Raw genomic sequence first — 19,239 nt, forward strand, 5'->3', positions numbered from 1 at the left:
GCACCATTTGTTAAAGAGACTATCTTTTTTCCATTGGATGTTCTTTCCTGCTTTGTCAAAGATGAGTTGGCCATACGTTTGTGGGTCTAGTTCTGGGGTTTCTATTCTATTCCATTGGTCTATGTGTCTGTTTTTGTGCCAATACCATGCTGTCTTGATGATGACAGCTTTGTAGTAGAGACTAAAGTCTGGGATTGTGATGCCTCCTGCTTTGGTCTTCTTCTTCAAAATTTCTTTAGCTATTCGGGGCCTTTTGTGGTTCCATATGAATTTTAGGATTCCTTGTTCTAGTTTCTAGAAGAATGCAGGTGCAATTTTGATTGGGATTGCATTGAATGTGTAGATAGCTTTGGGTAGTGTTGACATTTTGACAATATTTATTCTTCCAATCCATGAGCAGGGAATGTCTTTCCATTTCTTTATATCTTCTTCAATTACCTTCATAAGCTTTCTATAGTTTTCAGCATACAGATCTTTTACATCTTTGGTTAGATTTATTCCTAGGTATTTTATGCTTCTTGGTGCAATTGTGAATGGGATCAGTTTCTTTATTTGTCTTTCTCTTGCTTCATTGTTAGTGTATAAGAATGCAACTGATTTATGTACATTGATTTTGTATCCTGCAACTTTGCTGAATTCATGTATCAGTTCTAGCAGACTTTTGGTGGAGTCTATCAGATTTTCCATGTATAATAGCATGTCATCTGCAAAAAGCGAAAGCTTGACTTCATCTTTGCCAATTTTGATGCCTTTGATTTCCTTTTGTTGTCTGATTGCTGATGCTAGAACTTCCAGCACTATGTTAAACAACAGCGGTGAGAGTGGGCATCCCTGTCGTGTTCCTGATCTCAGGGAAAAAGCTCTCAGTTTTTCCCCCTTGAGGATGATGTTAGCTGTGGGCTTTTCATAAATGGCTTTTATGATCTTTAAGTATGTTCCTTCTATCCCGACTTTCTCAAGGGTTTTTATTAAGAAAGGGTGCTGGATTTTGTCAAAGGCCTTTTCTGCATCGATTGACAGGATCGTATGGTTCTTATCTTTTCTTTTATTAATGTGATGCATCATGTTGACTGATTTGCGAATGTTGAACCAGCCCTGCATCCGAGGAATGAATCCCACTTGATCATGGTGAATAATTCTTTTTATATGCTGTTGAATTCGATTTGCTAGTATCTTATTGAGAATTTTTGCATCCATATTCATCAGGGATATTGGCCTGTAGTTCTCTTATTTTACTGGGTCTCTGGTTTAGGAATGAAAGTAATACTGGCTTCATAGAACAAGTCTGGAAGTTTTCCTTCCCTTTCTATTTCTTGGAATAGCTTGAGAAGGATAGGTATTATCTCTGCTTTAAACGTCTGGTACAACTCCCCTGGGAAGCCATCTGGTCCTTGACTCTTATTTGTTGGGAGATTTTTGATAACCGATTCAATTTCTTCACTGGTTATGGGTCTCTTGAAGCTTTCTATTTCCTCCTGATTGAGTTTTGGAAGAGTGTGGGTGTTTAGGAATTTGTCCATTTCTTCCAGGTTGTCCAATTTGTTGGCATATAATTTTTCATAGTATTCCCTGATAATTGTTTCTATCTCTGAGGGATTGGTTGTAATAATTCCGTTTTCATTCATGATTTTATCTATTTGGGTCATCTCCCTTTTCTTTTTGAGAAACGTGGCTAGAGGTTTGTCAATTTTGTTTATTTTTTCAAAAAACCAACTGTTGGTCTCATTGATCTGCTCTACAGTTTTTTTAGATTCTATATTGTTTATTTCTGCTCTGATCTTTATTATTTCTCTTCTTCTGCTGGTTTTCGGCATCCATTGCTGTTCTGCTTCTAATTTCCTTTAGGTGTGCTGTTAGATTTTGTATTTGGGATTTTTCTTGTTTCTTGAGATAGGCCTGGATTGCAATGTATTTTCCTCTCAGGACTGCCTTCGCTGCATCCCTAAGCATTTGGATTGTTGTATTTTCATTTTCATTTGTTTCCATATATTTTTTAATTTCTTCTCTAATTGCCTGGTTGAGCCATTCATTCTTTAGTAGGGTGTTCTTTAACCTCCATGCTTTTGGAGGTTTTCCAGACTTTTTCCTGTGGTTGATTTCAAGCTTCATAGCATTGAGGTCTGAAAGTGTGCATGGTATGATCTCAATTCTTGTATACTTATGAAGGGGTGTTTTGTAACCCAGTATGTGATCTATCGTGGAGAATGTTCCATGTGCACTTGAGAAGAAAGTATACTCTTTTGCTTTGGGATGCAGAATTTTAAATATATCTGTCAAGTCCATCTGATCCAATGTATCATTCAGGGCCCTTGTTTCTTTATTGACCGTGTGTCTAGATGATCTATCCATTGTTGTAAGTGGAGTGTTAAAGTCCCCTGCAATTACCACAATCTTATCAATAAGGTTGCTTATGTTTGTGAGTAATTGTTTTATATATTTGGGGAATCCTGTATTCAGCGCATAGACATTTATAATTGTTAGCTCTTCCTGATGGATAGACCCTGTAATTATTATATAATGCCCTTCTTCATCTCTTGTTACAGCCTTTAATTTAAAGTCTAGTTTGTCTGATATAAGTATGGCTACTCCAGCTTTCTTTTGACTTCCAGTAGCATGATAAATAGTTCTCCGTCCCCTCACTTTCAATCTTAAGGTGTCCTCAGGTCTAAAATGAGTCTCTTGTAGACAGCAAATAGGTGGGTCTTGGTTTTTTATCCATTCTGATACCCTATGTCTTTTGGTTGGCGCATTTAGTCCATTTACGTTCATTGTTATTATGGAAAGATATGGGTTTAGAGTCATTGTGATGTCTGTAGGTTTCATGCTTATAGCGATGTCTCTGGTACTTTGTCTCACAAGATCTCCCTTAGGATCTCTTGTAGGGCTGGTTTAGTGGTGATGAATTCATTCAGTTTTTGTTTGGGAAGACCTTTATCTCTCCTTCTATTCTAAATGACAGACTTGCTGGATAAAGGATTCTCGGCTGCATATTTTTTCTGTTCATCACATGGAAGATTTCCTGCCATTCCCTTCTGGCCTGCCAAGTTTCAGTAGAGAGATCGGTCACGAGTCTTATAGGTCTCCCTTTATATGTTAGAGCACGTTTATCCCTAGCTGCTTTCAGAATTTTCTCTTTATCCTTGTATTTTGCCAGTTTCACTATGATATGTTGTGCAGAAGATCGATTCAAGTTATGTCTAAAGGGAGTTCTCTGTGCCTCTTGGATTTCAATGCCTCTTTCCTTCCCCAGATCAGGGAAGTTCTCAGCTATGATTTCTTCAAGTACACCTTCAGCACTTTTTCCTGTCTCTTCCTCCTCTGGAATACCAATTATGCGTAGATTATTTCTCTTTAGTGTTTCACTTAGTTCTCTAATTTTCCCCTCATACTCCTGGATTTTTTTATCTCTCTTTTTCTCAGCTTTCTCTTTTTCCATAATTTTATCTTCTATTTCACCTATTCTCTCCTCTGCCTCTTCAATCCGAGCCATGGTCATTTCCATTTTATTTTGCAGCTCGTTTACAGCATTTTTTAGCTCCTCCTGACTGTTCCTTAGTCCCTTGATCTCTGTAGCAATAGATTCTCTGCCGTCCTCTATACTGTTTTCAAGCCCAGCGATTAATTTTATGACTATTATTCTAAATTCACTTTCTGTTATATTGTTTAAATCCTTTTTGATCAGTTCGTTAGCTGTTGTTATTTCCTGGAGATTCTTTTGAGGGGAATTCTTCCGTTTCATCATTTAGGATATTCCCTGGAGTGGTGGGGAACTACAGGGTACTTCCCCTGTGCTGTCTTGAATAACTTGCGTTGGTGGGTGAAGCGGCAGTCAGACCTGATGTCTGCCCCCAGCCCACCGCTGGGGCCACAGTCAGACTGGTGTGTACCTTCTCTTCCCCTCTCCTAGGGGCAGGATTCACTGTGGGGTGGCGTGGCCTGTCTGGGCTACTTGCACACTGCCAGGCTTGTGGTGCTGGGGATCTGGCGTATTAGCTGGGGTGGATTGGCAAGGTGAATGGGGCGGGAGGGGCAAGCCCAGCTCGCTCATCTTTCTGTGATCTGCTTCTGGAGGGGCCCTGCGGCAGCGGGAGGGAGTCAGACCTGCTGCCGGAGGGATGGATCCGCAGAAGCACAGCGCTGGGTGTTTGCAAGTTGCAAGCAAGTTCCCTGGCAGGAACTGGTTCCCTTTGGGATTTTGTCTGGGGTATGGGCAAGGGAGATGGCGCTGGTGAGCGCCTTTGTTCCCCGCCAAACTGAGCTCTGTCGTCCAGGGCTCAACAACTCTCCCTCCGTTGTCCTCCAGCCTTCCTGCTCTCTGAGCAGAGCTGTTAACTTATGACCTCCCAGATGTTAAGTCCCGCTTGCTGTCAGAACACACTCAGTCCGGCCCCTCCGCTTTTGTAAGCCAGACTCCTGGTCTCTGCTTGGCCGGCGGGCAGCCCCTCCACCCTGGCTCCCTCCCGCCAGTCTGTGTAGCGCGCGCCTCTCCGCCCTTTCTACCCTCTTCCGTGGGCCTCTCGTCTGCACTTGGCTCCAGAAAATCCATTCTGCTAGTCTTCTGGTGGTTTTCTGGGTTATTTAAGCAGGTGTAGGTGGAATCTAAGTGATCAGCAGGACGCACCGGTGAGCCCAGAGTCCTCCTACACTGCTATCTTCCTTTATCGACCTGTCTTTGCGTGTTTTATGTAGCTTATTATGTTTCCTGCACTTGAGAGTACTGCTATATTAAAAAGGAGTCTGGGGCACCTGGGTGGCTCAGTCAGTTGAATCTGACTTCGGCTCAGGTCATGATCTTGTACTCTGTGAGTTTGAGCCCCACGTCGGGGTCTGTGCTGACAGCTCAGAGCCTGGAGCCTGCTTCAGATTCTGTGTCTCCTTCTCTCTCTGCCCCTCCGCGTCTCATGCTCTCTCTCGCTCTCTCTCTCTCAAAAATAAATAAATATTAAAACATTAAAAGAAAAAAAAAGGAGTCTTACACTGTTCATGGCCTGACACTTCAGAAGTGTTTTTGGTGTATGCTCTGTGCAATCGGCTGTTGTGTTTTGGCTGCTGTCAGTCCTCTGCAGAGCTCCTCCTTGTCTGAAGTGGGGACCTTTAAATAGGTGTGCTTTGATTTGCTTGTTGAAGTAAGTCTGGAAAAAAAAGGGGAAAAACCGGATCCCGCACCCCAAAAAAAAAAAAAAAAAGAATAAAGGAAAGGGAACAAAAAAACCCAGAGAAACAAAAACTATCAGGTTGATTCCTAAGGAAAAACAAAAAGGAAAAAGAAAATGAAGAAAAGGAAAAAATACGTAAAAACAAAGAATAAAACAGCCCGATCTAAAGAAAAGATGAAACGAAATAAATAAAACAAACAACAAACTATGAGCCTGATTCCATAAGAAACACAGAAAGAAAAAAAAAAAACAAACAAACAAACAAATAAAGTAAGCCTGGTCCTATTTCCACCAGAACTACAAGTGAGTCTTTAAAGCGCTGGAGTTTCAGAACACTTGGTGCAAGCACAGGGCTGCCTATGCTGGTCTTCCTGAGGAGCAGCCTGCTTCCCTTGCTCCATCAGTCTTGCTTCAGTAAATAAATAGTTTGGGGGAAGGGGGCAGGCGGAAGGTTTGATGCAAGCATCTCCACTGGTGGCTGCTGTGCTGCTCTCTGAAGTCCATGGCATTTGTGTCAGGGCATAAATAGCATCATCCCAATCTCTTGTCCCCAGAAGGGGATCTCACACTCCCCACTGTTCAAGCAGCCTTCACAGAATAGCAAGGGCAGTTAGCTTATTCTGTGCCACAACTTTCCTGTGTTTTTTTCTTTGGTGCATGGCTGGAATTAAAAATAAGATGTCTTAAAGGACCAGGCACTATGTGTATCTGTACCCCCCTCCTCTAGATTAAAGCCTCTGCATGCCATGTCTGAAGTCCTTTGTTCCTGGAAAACAGTAGCCATGCCTGCAAAGTGCACAGAATCTATGGTGTAGCACTGCTAAAAGCAGCAAATGTTATATTTGCTCTGGGTGCACCTCCGCCCCCTTCTAATGAAAGGCCTTTTGCTGACACCTTCAGGGTCTTTTGCCTTTGGGGAGGCAAAATGCCCTCTTTAAAAAGTAGTACAGGAAGGGCAGTGTTCTTTCTGAGTGTGCCCCAGAGATCCCTACACCATGCTATGTACTCCAGGTCCAGCTCTTTCCTCCCTAGGAGTGCATGCCACAGCTCTGCTCTAGAGAAAATTGCATACTTCCAAAACCTCAGAGTTTGAGCTCCAACTGCTGTTTGAAAAAAAAAAATCTGCTGCACTCAGAAAAAAAAAAAATCTGCTGCACATAGGTCCCCAATGTGTGGTCCAGAGAAGTTTTCCTCTTATGTGAACCTATGAGGTACTTTCTCAACCCTTCTCTTTTTCTCTCCCTCCTGTCTCTGCACAGAAAGGGCTCCTTCCCCTCTGGGGCACCACCATTTTGCTCTCCCCCAGTTCACTTCCACACACCTCACACCTGCCACCCCTCCCTAGTTTTTCTTTTTCTAGTTCCTTGAGATGCATAATTAGGTTATTCATTTAAAATCTTCCTTTTTTTTTTAAATATAAGTGTTTACCAGTATAAAGTCTCTCCTCAGTACTACTTCCACTGTATCCCATAAGTTTTGGTATGTTGTATTTTTGTTTTCATTTGTTTCCAGATATTTTTAAATTCCCTGTGATTTCTTCTTTGACCCATTGATTGTTTAAGAGTGAGATGTTTAATTTCCACATATGTGCATATTCTTCTATTTTCCTTCTTATAGTGAATCCTAGTTTCATTCCATTGTAGTCAGAGAAGATAGTGTGTATGTATAATTTCAATCTTCTTAAAATTAAGACTTGTTTTGTGGCCTGCCATGTAGTCTGTTTTGAAGAATATTCTGTAACATTTGAGAGTAATGTGTATTCTGCTGTTGTTGTATGGAGGGTTTTGTATGTAACTGTTAGGTGCAAGTGGTCTATAGTTTTTTCAAATCTAGTTCCTTACTGATCTTCTGCCTGATTGTTTCTCTATAAATGAAAGTAGGGTGCTGAATCTTCTACTCATGTGTGGCTGTCTATTTTTTCCTTCAGTTCTGCCAATATTTGCTTTATATACTTGGGAGTTCTAATAATTAGGTGCATATATTTTTATATCTTCCTGGTGAATTGGCCCTTTGGTCATTATGTAATGATGTTCTTTGTTTGTTTCTTGTGACACGTTTGGTCTTAAAGTTTCTTTCATCTGACATAAACATGGAATACGTTTTTTCTTCCTTCACTTTTAGCCTATGTGTGTTCTTACATCTAGTGTGAGTCTCTTGTAGACAGCAAGTTGGATATTGTTTTTTTAATCATTGAGCCAATCTGTGTTGGTGTCTTTTAATTGAGGCATTTAATCCATTTACTCTTAAAGTAATTGTCAGTATGGAGGGACTTCTATTGCCATTTTAGTGTTTTCTGTATGTCTTGCACCTTTTTGTCCCTCTTTTCCTCCTGCTATATTCTTTCATTATCATTTATTTAGTTTTTGTAGTGACATATTTTGATTCCCTTCTCACTTTCTTTTGTTTATATTCTATAAGATATTTTCTTTGTGGGTACTATTATATTAAACATCATAAAGTTATAATAATCTATGTTAAATTGATAACAACTTCAATTGCATATAAAAATTCTACTTCTTTACATCTCTATACCCCCTGAAAACTTTATGCTTTTTTTAAAATGTTTATTCATTTATTTTTGAGAGAGAGAAAGACAGAACACGAGCAGGGGAGGAGCAGAGACAGAGAGGGAGACACAGAACCTGAAACAGGCTCCAGGCTCTGAGCTGTCAGCACAGAGCCAGATGGAGAGCCCCAAGTCACAAACAGTGAGATCATGACCTGAGCCAAAGCCAGATGCTCAACCGACTGAGCCACCCGGGCGCCCCAAACTTTGTGCTTTTGATGACATAAATTACTTCTTTTTATATTGTGTATTCATTAACATAGATTTATAGTGAATTTTTACTTTTTTAAAAAATTCTCTATCATATTTAAAACCGATTTTTATACCTATATTGCAGTACCACAGGTTTCTGTGGCATATCTATATCTATATCTATATCTATATCTATATCTATATCTATATCCTATCTATCTATATCTATATCTATATCTATATCTATATCTATATCTATATATCTGTATGGTTTTGTGTTGCTATTTATTACCTTTTTGCTTTAACCTGAAGGACTACCTTCAGCATTTTTCTAGGGCAGATCTAGTGATGACAAACTTCCTTAGCTTTTGTTTACCTGGGAGTCTTAATTTCTCCTTCATTTTCGAGGGACAGTTTTGCCAGACATAGTATTCTTTTTTTTTAATATATGAAATTTATTGCCAAATTGGTTTCCATACAACACCCAGTGCTCATCCCAAAAGATGCCCTCTTCAATACCCATCACCCACCCTCCCCTCCATCCCACCCCCTATCAACCCTCAATTTATTCTCAGTTTTTAAGAGTCTCTTATGCTTTGGCTCTCTCCCACTCTGACCTCGTTTTTTTTTTTTTTTCCTTCCCCTCCCCATGGGTTTTGTTAAGTTCCTCAGGTTCCACATAAGAGTGAAAACATGGTATCTGTCTTTCTCTGTATGGCTTATTTCGCTTAGCATCACACTCTCCAGTTCCATCCACGTTGCTACAAAAGGCCGTCTTTCATTCTTTCTCATTGCCACATAGTACTCCATTGTGTATATAAACCACAATTAAGACATAATATTCTTGACTGACAGTTTTATCTTTCAGCTCTTTGAATATATCATCCTTTACCACCTAGCCATCAAAGTTCCTGCTGAGAAATCCAATGATGATCTAATGGGAGCTTCCTTATATGTGATGAGTCACTTTTCTCTTTCTGTTTACAGGATTCTCTCTCTGTGATTTTTGAGTTTGGTAATGATGTGTATCTGTGTAGATCTCTTAAGATTATCCTACTTGGAGTTCCTTAAGCTTCTTGAATTTGTATGTCCATATATCGCCTCCAAATTGGGACATTTTTGGCCATAATTTCTTCACATAGGCTCTGCACTTTTCTTTGTTTCTTCTCCTTCTGGAACTTCCATATGCATACGTTGTTCTGCTTGATGCTATCTCATAAAGTCCTTAGGCTATCTTCATTTTTCTTCTTTCTTTTTTTTTTTCTTTTTGTCTTCCAGCTTGGTAATTTTACATGTGCTATCTTTGAGAATACTGAGTCTTTCTTCTGGTTGGTCAGGTCTGCTCCTGCATCCCTCAAGTGAAGTTTTTCAATTCAGTTACTATAATTTTCATCCCCAGAATTTCTGTTTGGTTTTTCTTCATAACTTCTGTATCTTTTTGATATTCTCATTTTGCTCACATACCATTTTTTTAAAATTTTATTTAGTTGTCTATCCGTGCTCTCTTTTCTTTCATTGAACATCCTTATGATGGTTTTTGAATCCTTTGTTTGATTATTAATATATTCCTGTTTCATTTCCTGGAGATTTAATATTTTTCTTTGAACGCTGTTTCTCTTGTTATCAATCACTTCTCTCAGTCTTTGTGGTCGGGTTTCATACAAGGAAGACTTTCATCAGTCTTTCTGCCTAGAGATTCTGGCAACTTCTCAAGCCTAGTCTGGGGATACATCCTCCCTGAGATTTTTATTGTAATATAATTGAAGAGGTTTGCCAGTACCACCCATGAGCCCCCCACCCTCATGCCTCTGTGTCAGACTGTGGTACTGAAGCCTCTCCAGTACTGTAGCAAGCTAAGATACTGGAGCTCTACCTTAATGTCTTTGTGGGGTACTACAGATTTTGCTGATGGACCAAACCATATTGATGGCTCTTGTTCTTAGTAGTCCCCAACCTGGTGTCCACTTCTTGTCAGTGCTTAAATTCAGGCAAGACGGGCCCTGGGAAGTTCCCCCAAAAGTCAAAATGTTGAATGTATGTTCCACCCTTCTTTTTCCCTCCCCAGTGAGAAATTGGGAGCTGGGAGGTTTGTCTTATTATTTACTCTCAATGTTAGGGAGAGAGTCTCTAGTGATTGTGTGCCATGAATTTTCCTACTGGACTTCCATGTGGCTGGTTTCAAGTTCACCTGGGGTGCAAGGACCTCTTAACTGGCTTCTGGATTTCTCACAAACGTAGTTGTTAAGTTGGGTTCTTTGTCGGGGTAGGAGGATCTGGGGCTTCCTTATTGTCAGTCTTGCTGTTATCACTCTGTTATGCATTTTTAGGTACAATAAGATCTGTCACATACCATGCCACCCAATCATTCTCAATCTTCTGACTGTTTAAAGATGCAATGCATTGATTTTTCATATCTGTTATGGGCTAAAATTTCTGTTGGTTAATACAGTTTGATATTCCCAGTCAGGTAGTAGAAAGGACAAGGTGCTATATGAAGAAAGTTGTTAAAATGTATCTTTCCTGTTATAACCAATTGAGTTCATGCTTGGAAGGAAAACTTGCTTCAAGTACTCAATTACAGATGTAGAAAATGAGCCCCAGAAAATTTAAATTATTTTTACAAGGTCATGTGGCTACTTCTGAGTCAAATTTATAAATTATTAGACTTTGCAGGTGACTTCCTAAGTTCCGTTATTTTTTATTTTAGTTTTGAAAGAGAGAGAGAGAGCAGAGCAAAAGGGGGGCAGAGAATCCCAAGCGGGATCCATTATGTCAGTGCAGAGCCCGACACAGTGTTCGATCTCATGAACATTTGGGATCGTGATCTGAACCAAGATCAAGAGGCAGATGCTTAACCAACTGAGCCACCCAGGCACCTCCCTAAATTCCTTTATATTCTTACCACCAGACTCTTTCAAGACATGAAAATGTAGATGCCAGTTTTGATCATCTACCCATTGTTGCTCTGAAGTTGTGGTTCTGAATTTTAATACCAGTACTCTTCATTCTTTTAAGAATATGAATTCACTGTCTACTTTAGTAATGCATTTTTATATGAGTGTATACAAAAGCAGAATCTCACTGTTTGCCTTCTTCCATATTACTTATCAGGTATGACCCAGGTCTGAGGTGATAACTATTTGGTCTTGTTCATTTAACTCTTATTGGCCCACTTGAGATCATATACTTAAACAGTGATAAAGAAAGAAGTAAGCCTTTGGGATTGGCATCCAAAGTTCTGGGATTAGCGGAGATGGTATTAGCTCTAAACCTTATAATGAAAAGTCAGAACCAAGTTAACTGGCCAAGTAGGAACCCTGACAGAGCTGAAATGGGACCCACAATAGTGCTCTCAATTCTCCAATACTAACCTATGCCAAACATTTTTGAGTAGTCTTGACAAAACTGTAACAGTAATTAAATTTGCCCATTCTTTGCACCTGCTCTCCAAATCTCTTCACCATCTCCTCATAACCTAGTATTCTCCCAGGTAGAGAAAAGCATTTGAAAACACATCTCTACTGAGATGGTATAAATCGACATAATATATGCCTCAGAGGTGGTATTTGCATTTTAGGAAGAGCCTGGAAAGGTTATTTGTGATGATGATGATGATGATGATGATGATGATGATGATAAATGACTGAAGTCATTGTTACCCAGAATTCCTTTAAGCCTCATTACTAAAGTTAAGCCTCTGGGAAGTTGAGGGTGGAACCCTGAGATTTTGTTCCAGTGAGGCTGCAGAATCCTGGATGTCACCTCCTCAGTCATGTTTTAGCTGTCCGTCTGTCAGATGGGAATGAGAATATTACATACTGATTAAACGCAAATGCTTATAACAATGTCACTTAATAAACATTAATGCTTTTGTCTGTGGGCATCAGCAGGAAGGGAGGCAGTACTTAAAGGAAAGTCAATGATGGTAGTGGGGGGTTCAGTCGACCTAATAATTGTTTTGCCTAGTGGTACTCTTGTTTCAGGTAAAAGAAGGAGGCAATAAATTAGAGGGGCTGACAGCAGATGAGTCCCCACTTTTTCCCCAAAGGCAGTGAAGATTGTAAGGGAGGTTCTCAGCTACTGGAAGAACTCTTCTATTTAAACCTCATGAGCATGAGTTGGTATTACTTACTTCTCTCTCTTTTTTAATTTATTTGCTGATATTTAAATATTTCTGTCAGCGTATTTAAGCTTTTCATGAAAAAGTAGAATTTAAGTGAAAAGGGTGACTTTTAGACATAAATATTAGTTGAAAGGCAACAAATGCCAGATTTTAGCATTCTTTTCTGTGTCTAACTCCAAGGACCCCAGGAGCAATAGCAAACATATACTGAGCTCCTACTTTTACTTCACAATAGACTAACCACCTCCACCACGAATTAGGTTCTATCATCAGTTCATCTTGACACATAGTGGGACTGAGGCAGAGAGATGTTAAGATACTTTTCAACATTAAAGAACTGGTAAATGGCAGAGCCACTTTGTACAGCCAGGAAGCATGCTCTACTGGCTGTGTTGCTTTACATAGCACGTTTGCTCAGTGTCCTTTGGGGTCTCTATTCCTCCTCCCTCTTGCTCCCAGTCTGGGGCCAGCTCATGAAGGATTGCCTTCTGTGGAGAGCTATAATCACCTGGAGCCTCCCCCCACTCTGCAGTTTCTGTCCCTGTCAACACTTATTGGCCCTATATCCTGTCTCTTCTAATCTGTGTTTCTGTCATTGTCTATTTTCTTTCTTGTTTATGAATGAATATAAATGGTTTCATTTGTTTTCCCAGTGCCATTCTCAGCTTTTTCCTCTACCAGGGAGCTAATATAATTTCTGTTGTGACAGATGCCTATTCCCAGATGCTTATTGCCCTATATCCTTGTCTTGGACAATGTTTTATAAGCTCTTGACTACTTGGTCTTGACTATTGACTAATTGAATCAACCTGTGGTTGTCATCAGGTTCATAATTTAAAAATTACTCTTCCTGTTTCAGTTTTCAATCTGATGTGAACATTTGACATGTAAAATCCATTTAAAATAATAACTTAAAACCACAGTTTCAGGTACCATAGTTACCCAGTATCCAATGAGTACCTACTGTGTGCCAGGAACTACAGCAGAAACTGTGGGAAGGGATGAAGCTGAATCATGTGTGAATCCTTCTCTCCAAGGGCCAGTCCCCGGTGGGCATATTAAGGGATGCTCATGACCTAAAAGTAGCAAGTGATCTAACAATATGGGGATTCAGAGAAAGGCTATACATCTTTTCCTCTCAGTTACTACATGAAAAAATAATTTTTCCTAGAAGACCCCATGCACTGATTCATAATTTGTATGGAACTATCTTTTATAAGAGATATTAATCAAATGACTCAGGCAAAACCAAATGATTATTATTACTGGTCCTTAGCTTCATTCCTTCTGGGGCTGATTCCCTGTCTTTAACCTTCCCCAGAAGAATTGACAACTGACTCACTGAAGGCCCATGAATTCACATTGCACCGAGCATACCTCCTTTGTTTTCACTATAATTTTTTTTCACTTTTTTCTCTATTTTTTTTCTAAAGTAAAATAAGCTATCATAATTCTATGGTTTTATAGAGAAACTTTTGGGGGGTTTGAGGAGCCAGCTTGATACACCTTTCCATTTCCTCTTAGGAAAGTTAGGAGAAGAGGTGGAATCAGATCAGCCAGTCTGCCCCTTACTTTGTAAGAGAAGCTCAGAGCTGACCTTATTTTGAGGGATGCTGCATACCTGATTTATTGAATGATATCAGTGCTCACCTCTGGGGGCCCAGGGCCAGAACAGTAACCAACAAATATGGCAAGCAGAAAGATGAAAGATATTTGTTAAGATTTATACATAACTGGGGAGCAGTAAACTGGTGGCAGATTACACAGAAATGTTTTTGTTACCTGTTTTATTCAGGTTTGACATTTTAAACACCTGCTAGGAAGTACCCATTTATGATTCATAAATGAGGCCCCTTAATGGATAATTTTTTTGGAATTTTGGAAGTAAATTTTGATATATTTCTCTTTTCACAAGAGGGCTGATTTTGTTTAATAGGAATCTTGTACTACATTAGATGTGGTTTTGGATATCAAGGGTCAAAAAAATGGACTCTCTTGCACTGAAGCATAATGTATTTATGCTTCAGAGTTCCGTTTCTGTCCGCAATAAACAAGACAAAGAATCTGTTAACCTCCAGGCTGTAAGTAGCATTCTGAAGAACAGAAGTCAGCCATGTGCCTCTAAGTCCATCAACGGACAGACCCACCCTGGCCCTACACTCTTCTTTCCACAAGGTCACTTTGACATGTGCCATTTCTTGCCTGTGCATCTGGGTCATTTCGTCAGCTCCTAAGTGATAATTCTAAGATGCTTGTTTTAGCATGCAGAAGCCCCTGGTAGAGTGGAGAAAAATAAATGAACAAGTATGTTCATTGGTTTTGTGACAGAGGCATGTAAAAGTACAATCTACATTATTGCCCTTTGGGCCATGTAAATCTTTCAAGGTAATAAATGTGGCCGATGCTTGTCAAGGCTTACTCAGTACATCTTTGCCATGTTCATTTATGCTGCACAATTTATGAGTTTGTGATTTGTCGGAAACATACTAATTCCAACTTTTTAGGAAATAATAATATCCAAATTTGTAAGGTGGAATTCAGATGAAGAATTGGAAAGTGAATCCATTTTTGGACAAACTGTATGAAACCCAGTAACATCAGCCCTATTTTATACTCTTTTTCAATAGAATCTGCCCCTTTTCACTCAGAGAATCACCATCGCCCCTCCCCTTTCTCCCCATTTCTGGCTTCTTTACCTCTGTGTAACTGTTCATCCTTCTACCAACTTAGAATGGTTACCAACCATACCAGAGCTTAATCTTTTATTTTTTTTAATTGTGGTAAAATACAGATAACATAAAATTTACTATTTTGACCACTTTTAAGCGTATGTTTAGTGGTCTTGTATACATTCACATTGTTTTGCAGCCATCACTAACGTCTAACTCCAGAATACTTTTCATCTTGCAGGACTGAAACTCTGCTCCCATTAAACACTAACTCCCCATTCCTCCTTCCCCCAGCCCTTAGCAACCACCATTCTGCTTTCTGTCTCTCTGAATTTTATTACTCCAAGTGCCTCATATAATTTGATTTATAAAGTATCTGTCTTTTTTAAAAAAAAATTAATGTGGGGCGCCTGGGTGGCGCAGTCGGTTAAGCGTCCGACTTCAGCCAGGTCACGATCTCGCGGTCCGTGAGTTCGAGCCCCGCGTCGGGCTCTGGGCTGATGGCTCGGAGCCTGGAGCCTGTTTCCAATTCTGTGTCTCCCTTTCTCTCTGCCCCTCTCCCCTTCATGCTCTGTCTCTCTCTGTCCCAAAAATAAATAAAAAACGTTGAAAAAAAATTAAAAAAAAATTAATGTTAATTTATTTTTGAGAAAGAGAGAGAAAGAGAGGGAGCAAGCGAATGGGGGAGTGGCAGACAAAGGGAGACACAGAATCCAAAGCACGGTCCAGGCTCCGAGCTGCCAGCACAGAGCCCAATGAGGGGCTCGAACCCATGAACTGTGAGATCATGACCTGAGTGAAGTTGGGCTCTTAAACAACTGAGCCACCCAGGTGCCCCTAGTCTGTCTTTTTCGACTGGCATATTTCACTTAGCAAAACATCTTCAATGTTCATCCACATGTCATTGTATTGTATATACATATACACATATGTATACATATTTTAACTTTCTGAATATTATGATATTTTGATATCTTAAAAAACCTTTTTTGATTGAAGAGAGACTGCTCTTTTGGGACTAGCCAATTCTTAGAGATAACAAAGGGCCTAGCCAGGAGCATACCTTTGATATGCAAGCTAACCAATCCAGAGCCATACTTCCTCTCTCTGATCTTACACTGCAGGAAACACTGTTCTTCTGCCTTAATCATCCCAGGACCATTACAGACCACAGGAAGTATTCAAACTAGTCAGTCCTACCTGTTTATCCTGCTCTCTGTGTCTTTCCTTGGAAACCCTGTTTATGATCATGGCATAAATGTCTTCTCCCTCTACCTTGCCCTGTCTTCTGTATCCTGACCACCGTGGTGTCTTTCCCATGTGGTCCTGAAAGGCATATCTCCTGTCTCTAAGACTTGTGAGTATAATAAACTTTGTTATTTGGAACCTCTTCTTTTGTGGCCACACATGGCTGACCATCACATAAAATAATATAAAACAGTCAGAATTTCCTTCCTTTTTAAGGCTGAATAATTTTCCATATGAATATACTACATTTGGTTTATCTATTTATCCCTTCCCAGGTACTTGGGTTGCTTTCACCCGTTGGTTTTGTGAATAATGGTGCTATGAACATGAGTGTACAAATATATGTTTGTTGTTAAATCTTTGGAGAAGTAGAATTGCTGGGTAATGTAAGTCTATGTTTATTTATTTATTTTTTAAGAACTGCCATGCTGTTTTCCACAGTGGCCATATCATTTTGCATCCCCACAATGCACAAGAGTATCTTTTTCTGTATGTGCTTGCCACCACTTATTATATTATTTTTTCAATGTTACCATCATAATGGATGTAAAGTGGTATCTCGTGGTTTTGATTTGCATTTCCCTAAGAACTAATGATGTTGAGCATCTTTCATGTGGTTAATGGCCATTTGTATATCTTTAGAGAAATGTCTAAGTCCTTTGACCATTTTTAAATTAGGTTTTTTGCTTATTTGTTGTTGAGTTATAGGATTTCTTTCTATGTTGTGGACATTAACTAATTATCAGATATATGATTTGCAAATGTTCTCTCTAATTCTCTGGATTGCTTTTACACTCTGTTGACTGTGTCTGATACACAGAAGTTTAATTTTGATGCAGTTTTATTTATTTATTCATTTATTTATTTATTTATTTATTTATTGTTGCCTGTGCTGTTGGTGTCATACCCAAGAAATCATTGTCAACTGCAATGTCATGATCCTTTACCCTTATGTTTTCTTCTAAGAGTTTCATAGTTTTCAGTTTTACCTTTAGGTTTTCGATCCATTTTAAGGTAATTTTTGTACATAGTGTAAGGGCTAACATCATTCTCTTTCATGCGGATATCCATTCTACCCAATAACATTTGTTGAAGAGACTGTCTTTTTCCCATTTAAATGATCTTGGCGCCCTTGTCAAAGTTCATTTGTCAGGGCCTAATCTTGAGTCTTTGAATTATAAACCTTGAGCCCACCTGTGATCTTTCCCAAGTGCCACTGTCAGAGCCATTTTCTTAAGAAGCTCCTTTTACTTTAGCATGGTACTGCTTTATAAGATCATTTGCTTCAAACAATTTCCCTGTTTTGTGTGCACATGTATGCGACTGTCCGTGTGTGTGTGTGTGTGTGTGTGTGTGTGTGTGTGTGTGTGTGTTTATTCCAAACTGTTATTCCTTGAAACCTTCATTGCACACTTAATACTCATTTGGCACTTCCCACTTCTGGTTGTTAAGACTTTATGTCTGTAGGTCGTTCTTCATTTAATGAGATTAAGAGCTCTGGAAGCCTAAGCTCTAATACCATAAAACAACCAGAAAACTCTCTTGCAAAAAAGTAGGTTCTCAATGGACTGACTTAACACAGGCTTTTGTATGACATCACCAAAGGTTATGCAGTGTCTGGTGGAGACAGACAACTTGCTGAATCCAATGAAGTTGAAGAAAGATGCTACTATTTGTAGTAGTTAACAAATCTCAGTCTAAAATGAAGAACAGTCATTTTATGAAATGTAAACACTACGTACATAATATATAGAATAGTGTTGGGTATTTTCCAAAATGCCAACAGCTTTTTGAAGCTAATATGACTTGCTTGTCCTGACAGATGTTAAGAGTGGTTGGTGCAAATTCATAATCATTGTTTTCATTTTCATGGAGGCCCAGAAAACATGGCTTGGGCTACAGACTGCTGGATATGCAATTCAATGAGACTATGAGCTCAGAAGTGCCACTTATAGTTTGAAAAGTAGAGTGAAGTAGTTCATTTGTGAATTATTAGTTATTTAGCAAAACTAAAGGAAGTTTATTGAAATGATTGCAGATACAAACACTTTTGTTTCCATAGAAGCAATTTGTTTCATGTGCAAAGGTTTAGAGTCTTGTTCATGTTCCTCTGGGGTAGAAATATTCTGAAATCGGGGCTGTCATTCCTTTTATCAGTTGCTAAATACTGAGGAAAGAGAACCTCCTTATTTTCAGAGGTCATGAGCTCCTGACTCTTGCAATCTCATTACTGGTCCCTACCAAGGAAAGAGAAATTGTTTTCTTTCAGGAGAAATGAAGCATTTTTACCTCTGATGCACAATGTTGGGTTACAGTCTCTCATCATATCCATTTTATGCCCTCGTAGTTGAAACTGTAATTCCTTGACTTACTAAAGTGTTGTTTTTAAGTTATAAGATTATAAATCTGTGATATGTGTAAATGTCTTTAAGTTCTAACAATAACAATTATCAGTATTCATTATTCTTCCCTGATGCATGTACTCTCCAGATCTTTGCTTTGAGTCACTTTGTTTTAGATCGTTAGCTAGGCAGTCAGGTGATGGATAAGGAACGGGAGCCATCCCAGATATTACTCATCACTGGGGTTTTGCTTTATAGGAAACTGACATTAAATTACTTAGGTAGTGTCTTTTGTTTTTATCATTTTATAGTTGTTGTTTTTTTGTTTTTTTGTTTTTTTGCTGTATAATCAGCTTAACAAATATTGCATAATATCTTTATAATCATCTATTTCTGGCAAATTTCAGTGTATTAAATGTCCTTTTTTCCCAAGAATTTATTAAATACAAGTAAGAATCTCTCATCCTTTGAGAATTTTAAAAAGGAAGACAGGGTTTGAATTGCAACTATAAGGCAAATCCAAAAGAAAATCCACCCTTTTCCAACATACCCATGAGGTGTTAGCGCATGAGTCAAAGGAAGTTGAATACTGCTTTCCTCAGTCTCTCTGGCTCAAAGTGTTAACACACATGTATTTTTCTCCACAGTAAAACCGACCGTAATTGACGTTGACATCTATGTTAACAGCATTGGTCCTGTGTCATCAATAAACATGGTAAGAAGCTCTTTTCTGATCTGAGCACCTCCTCATCACTTCTTGCTTACATCCTCATTGTGAGTTTCTGCTCGAGATTTATCATGCAGGTTTAAGCTCACAATTGAATTCTTAAGTCTATAGCACTAATTGATAGTTTAAAAACTGAAAATGATCTTAAAAAGTCAAAGTGGAGTTTATGACCCTAGTAGTGAGACATGGCTCTAGTGTTTAAAAGGTACCTCATTT

The 19,239-nt window shown here is 39.1% G+C and overlaps 1 protein-coding gene across 2 annotated transcripts in view; it reads left to right on the forward strand.

Annotated features, from left to right (window-relative positions):
* The window catches only part of GABRG3 (gamma-aminobutyric acid type A receptor subunit gamma3), a 686,498-nt gene that overhangs the window by 38,397 nt on the left and 628,862 nt on the right, over nt 1-19,239 (forward strand). For both annotated transcript variants that reach the window (XM_027067862.2, XM_027067864.2), the window contains exon 3: nt 18,944-19,011. In XM_027067862.2, coding sequence (XP_026923663.2) covers nt 18,944-19,011 — 68 coding nt within the window. The remainder of the gene's footprint in view (nt 1-18,943; nt 19,012-19,239) is intronic.

The sequence above is a fragment of the Acinonyx jubatus genome, chromosome B3, assembly GCF_027475565.1.
Source record: "Acinonyx jubatus isolate Ajub_Pintada_27869175 chromosome B3, VMU_Ajub_asm_v1.0, whole genome shotgun sequence".
Lineage (NCBI taxonomy): Eukaryota > Metazoa > Chordata > Mammalia > Carnivora > Felidae > Acinonyx > Acinonyx jubatus.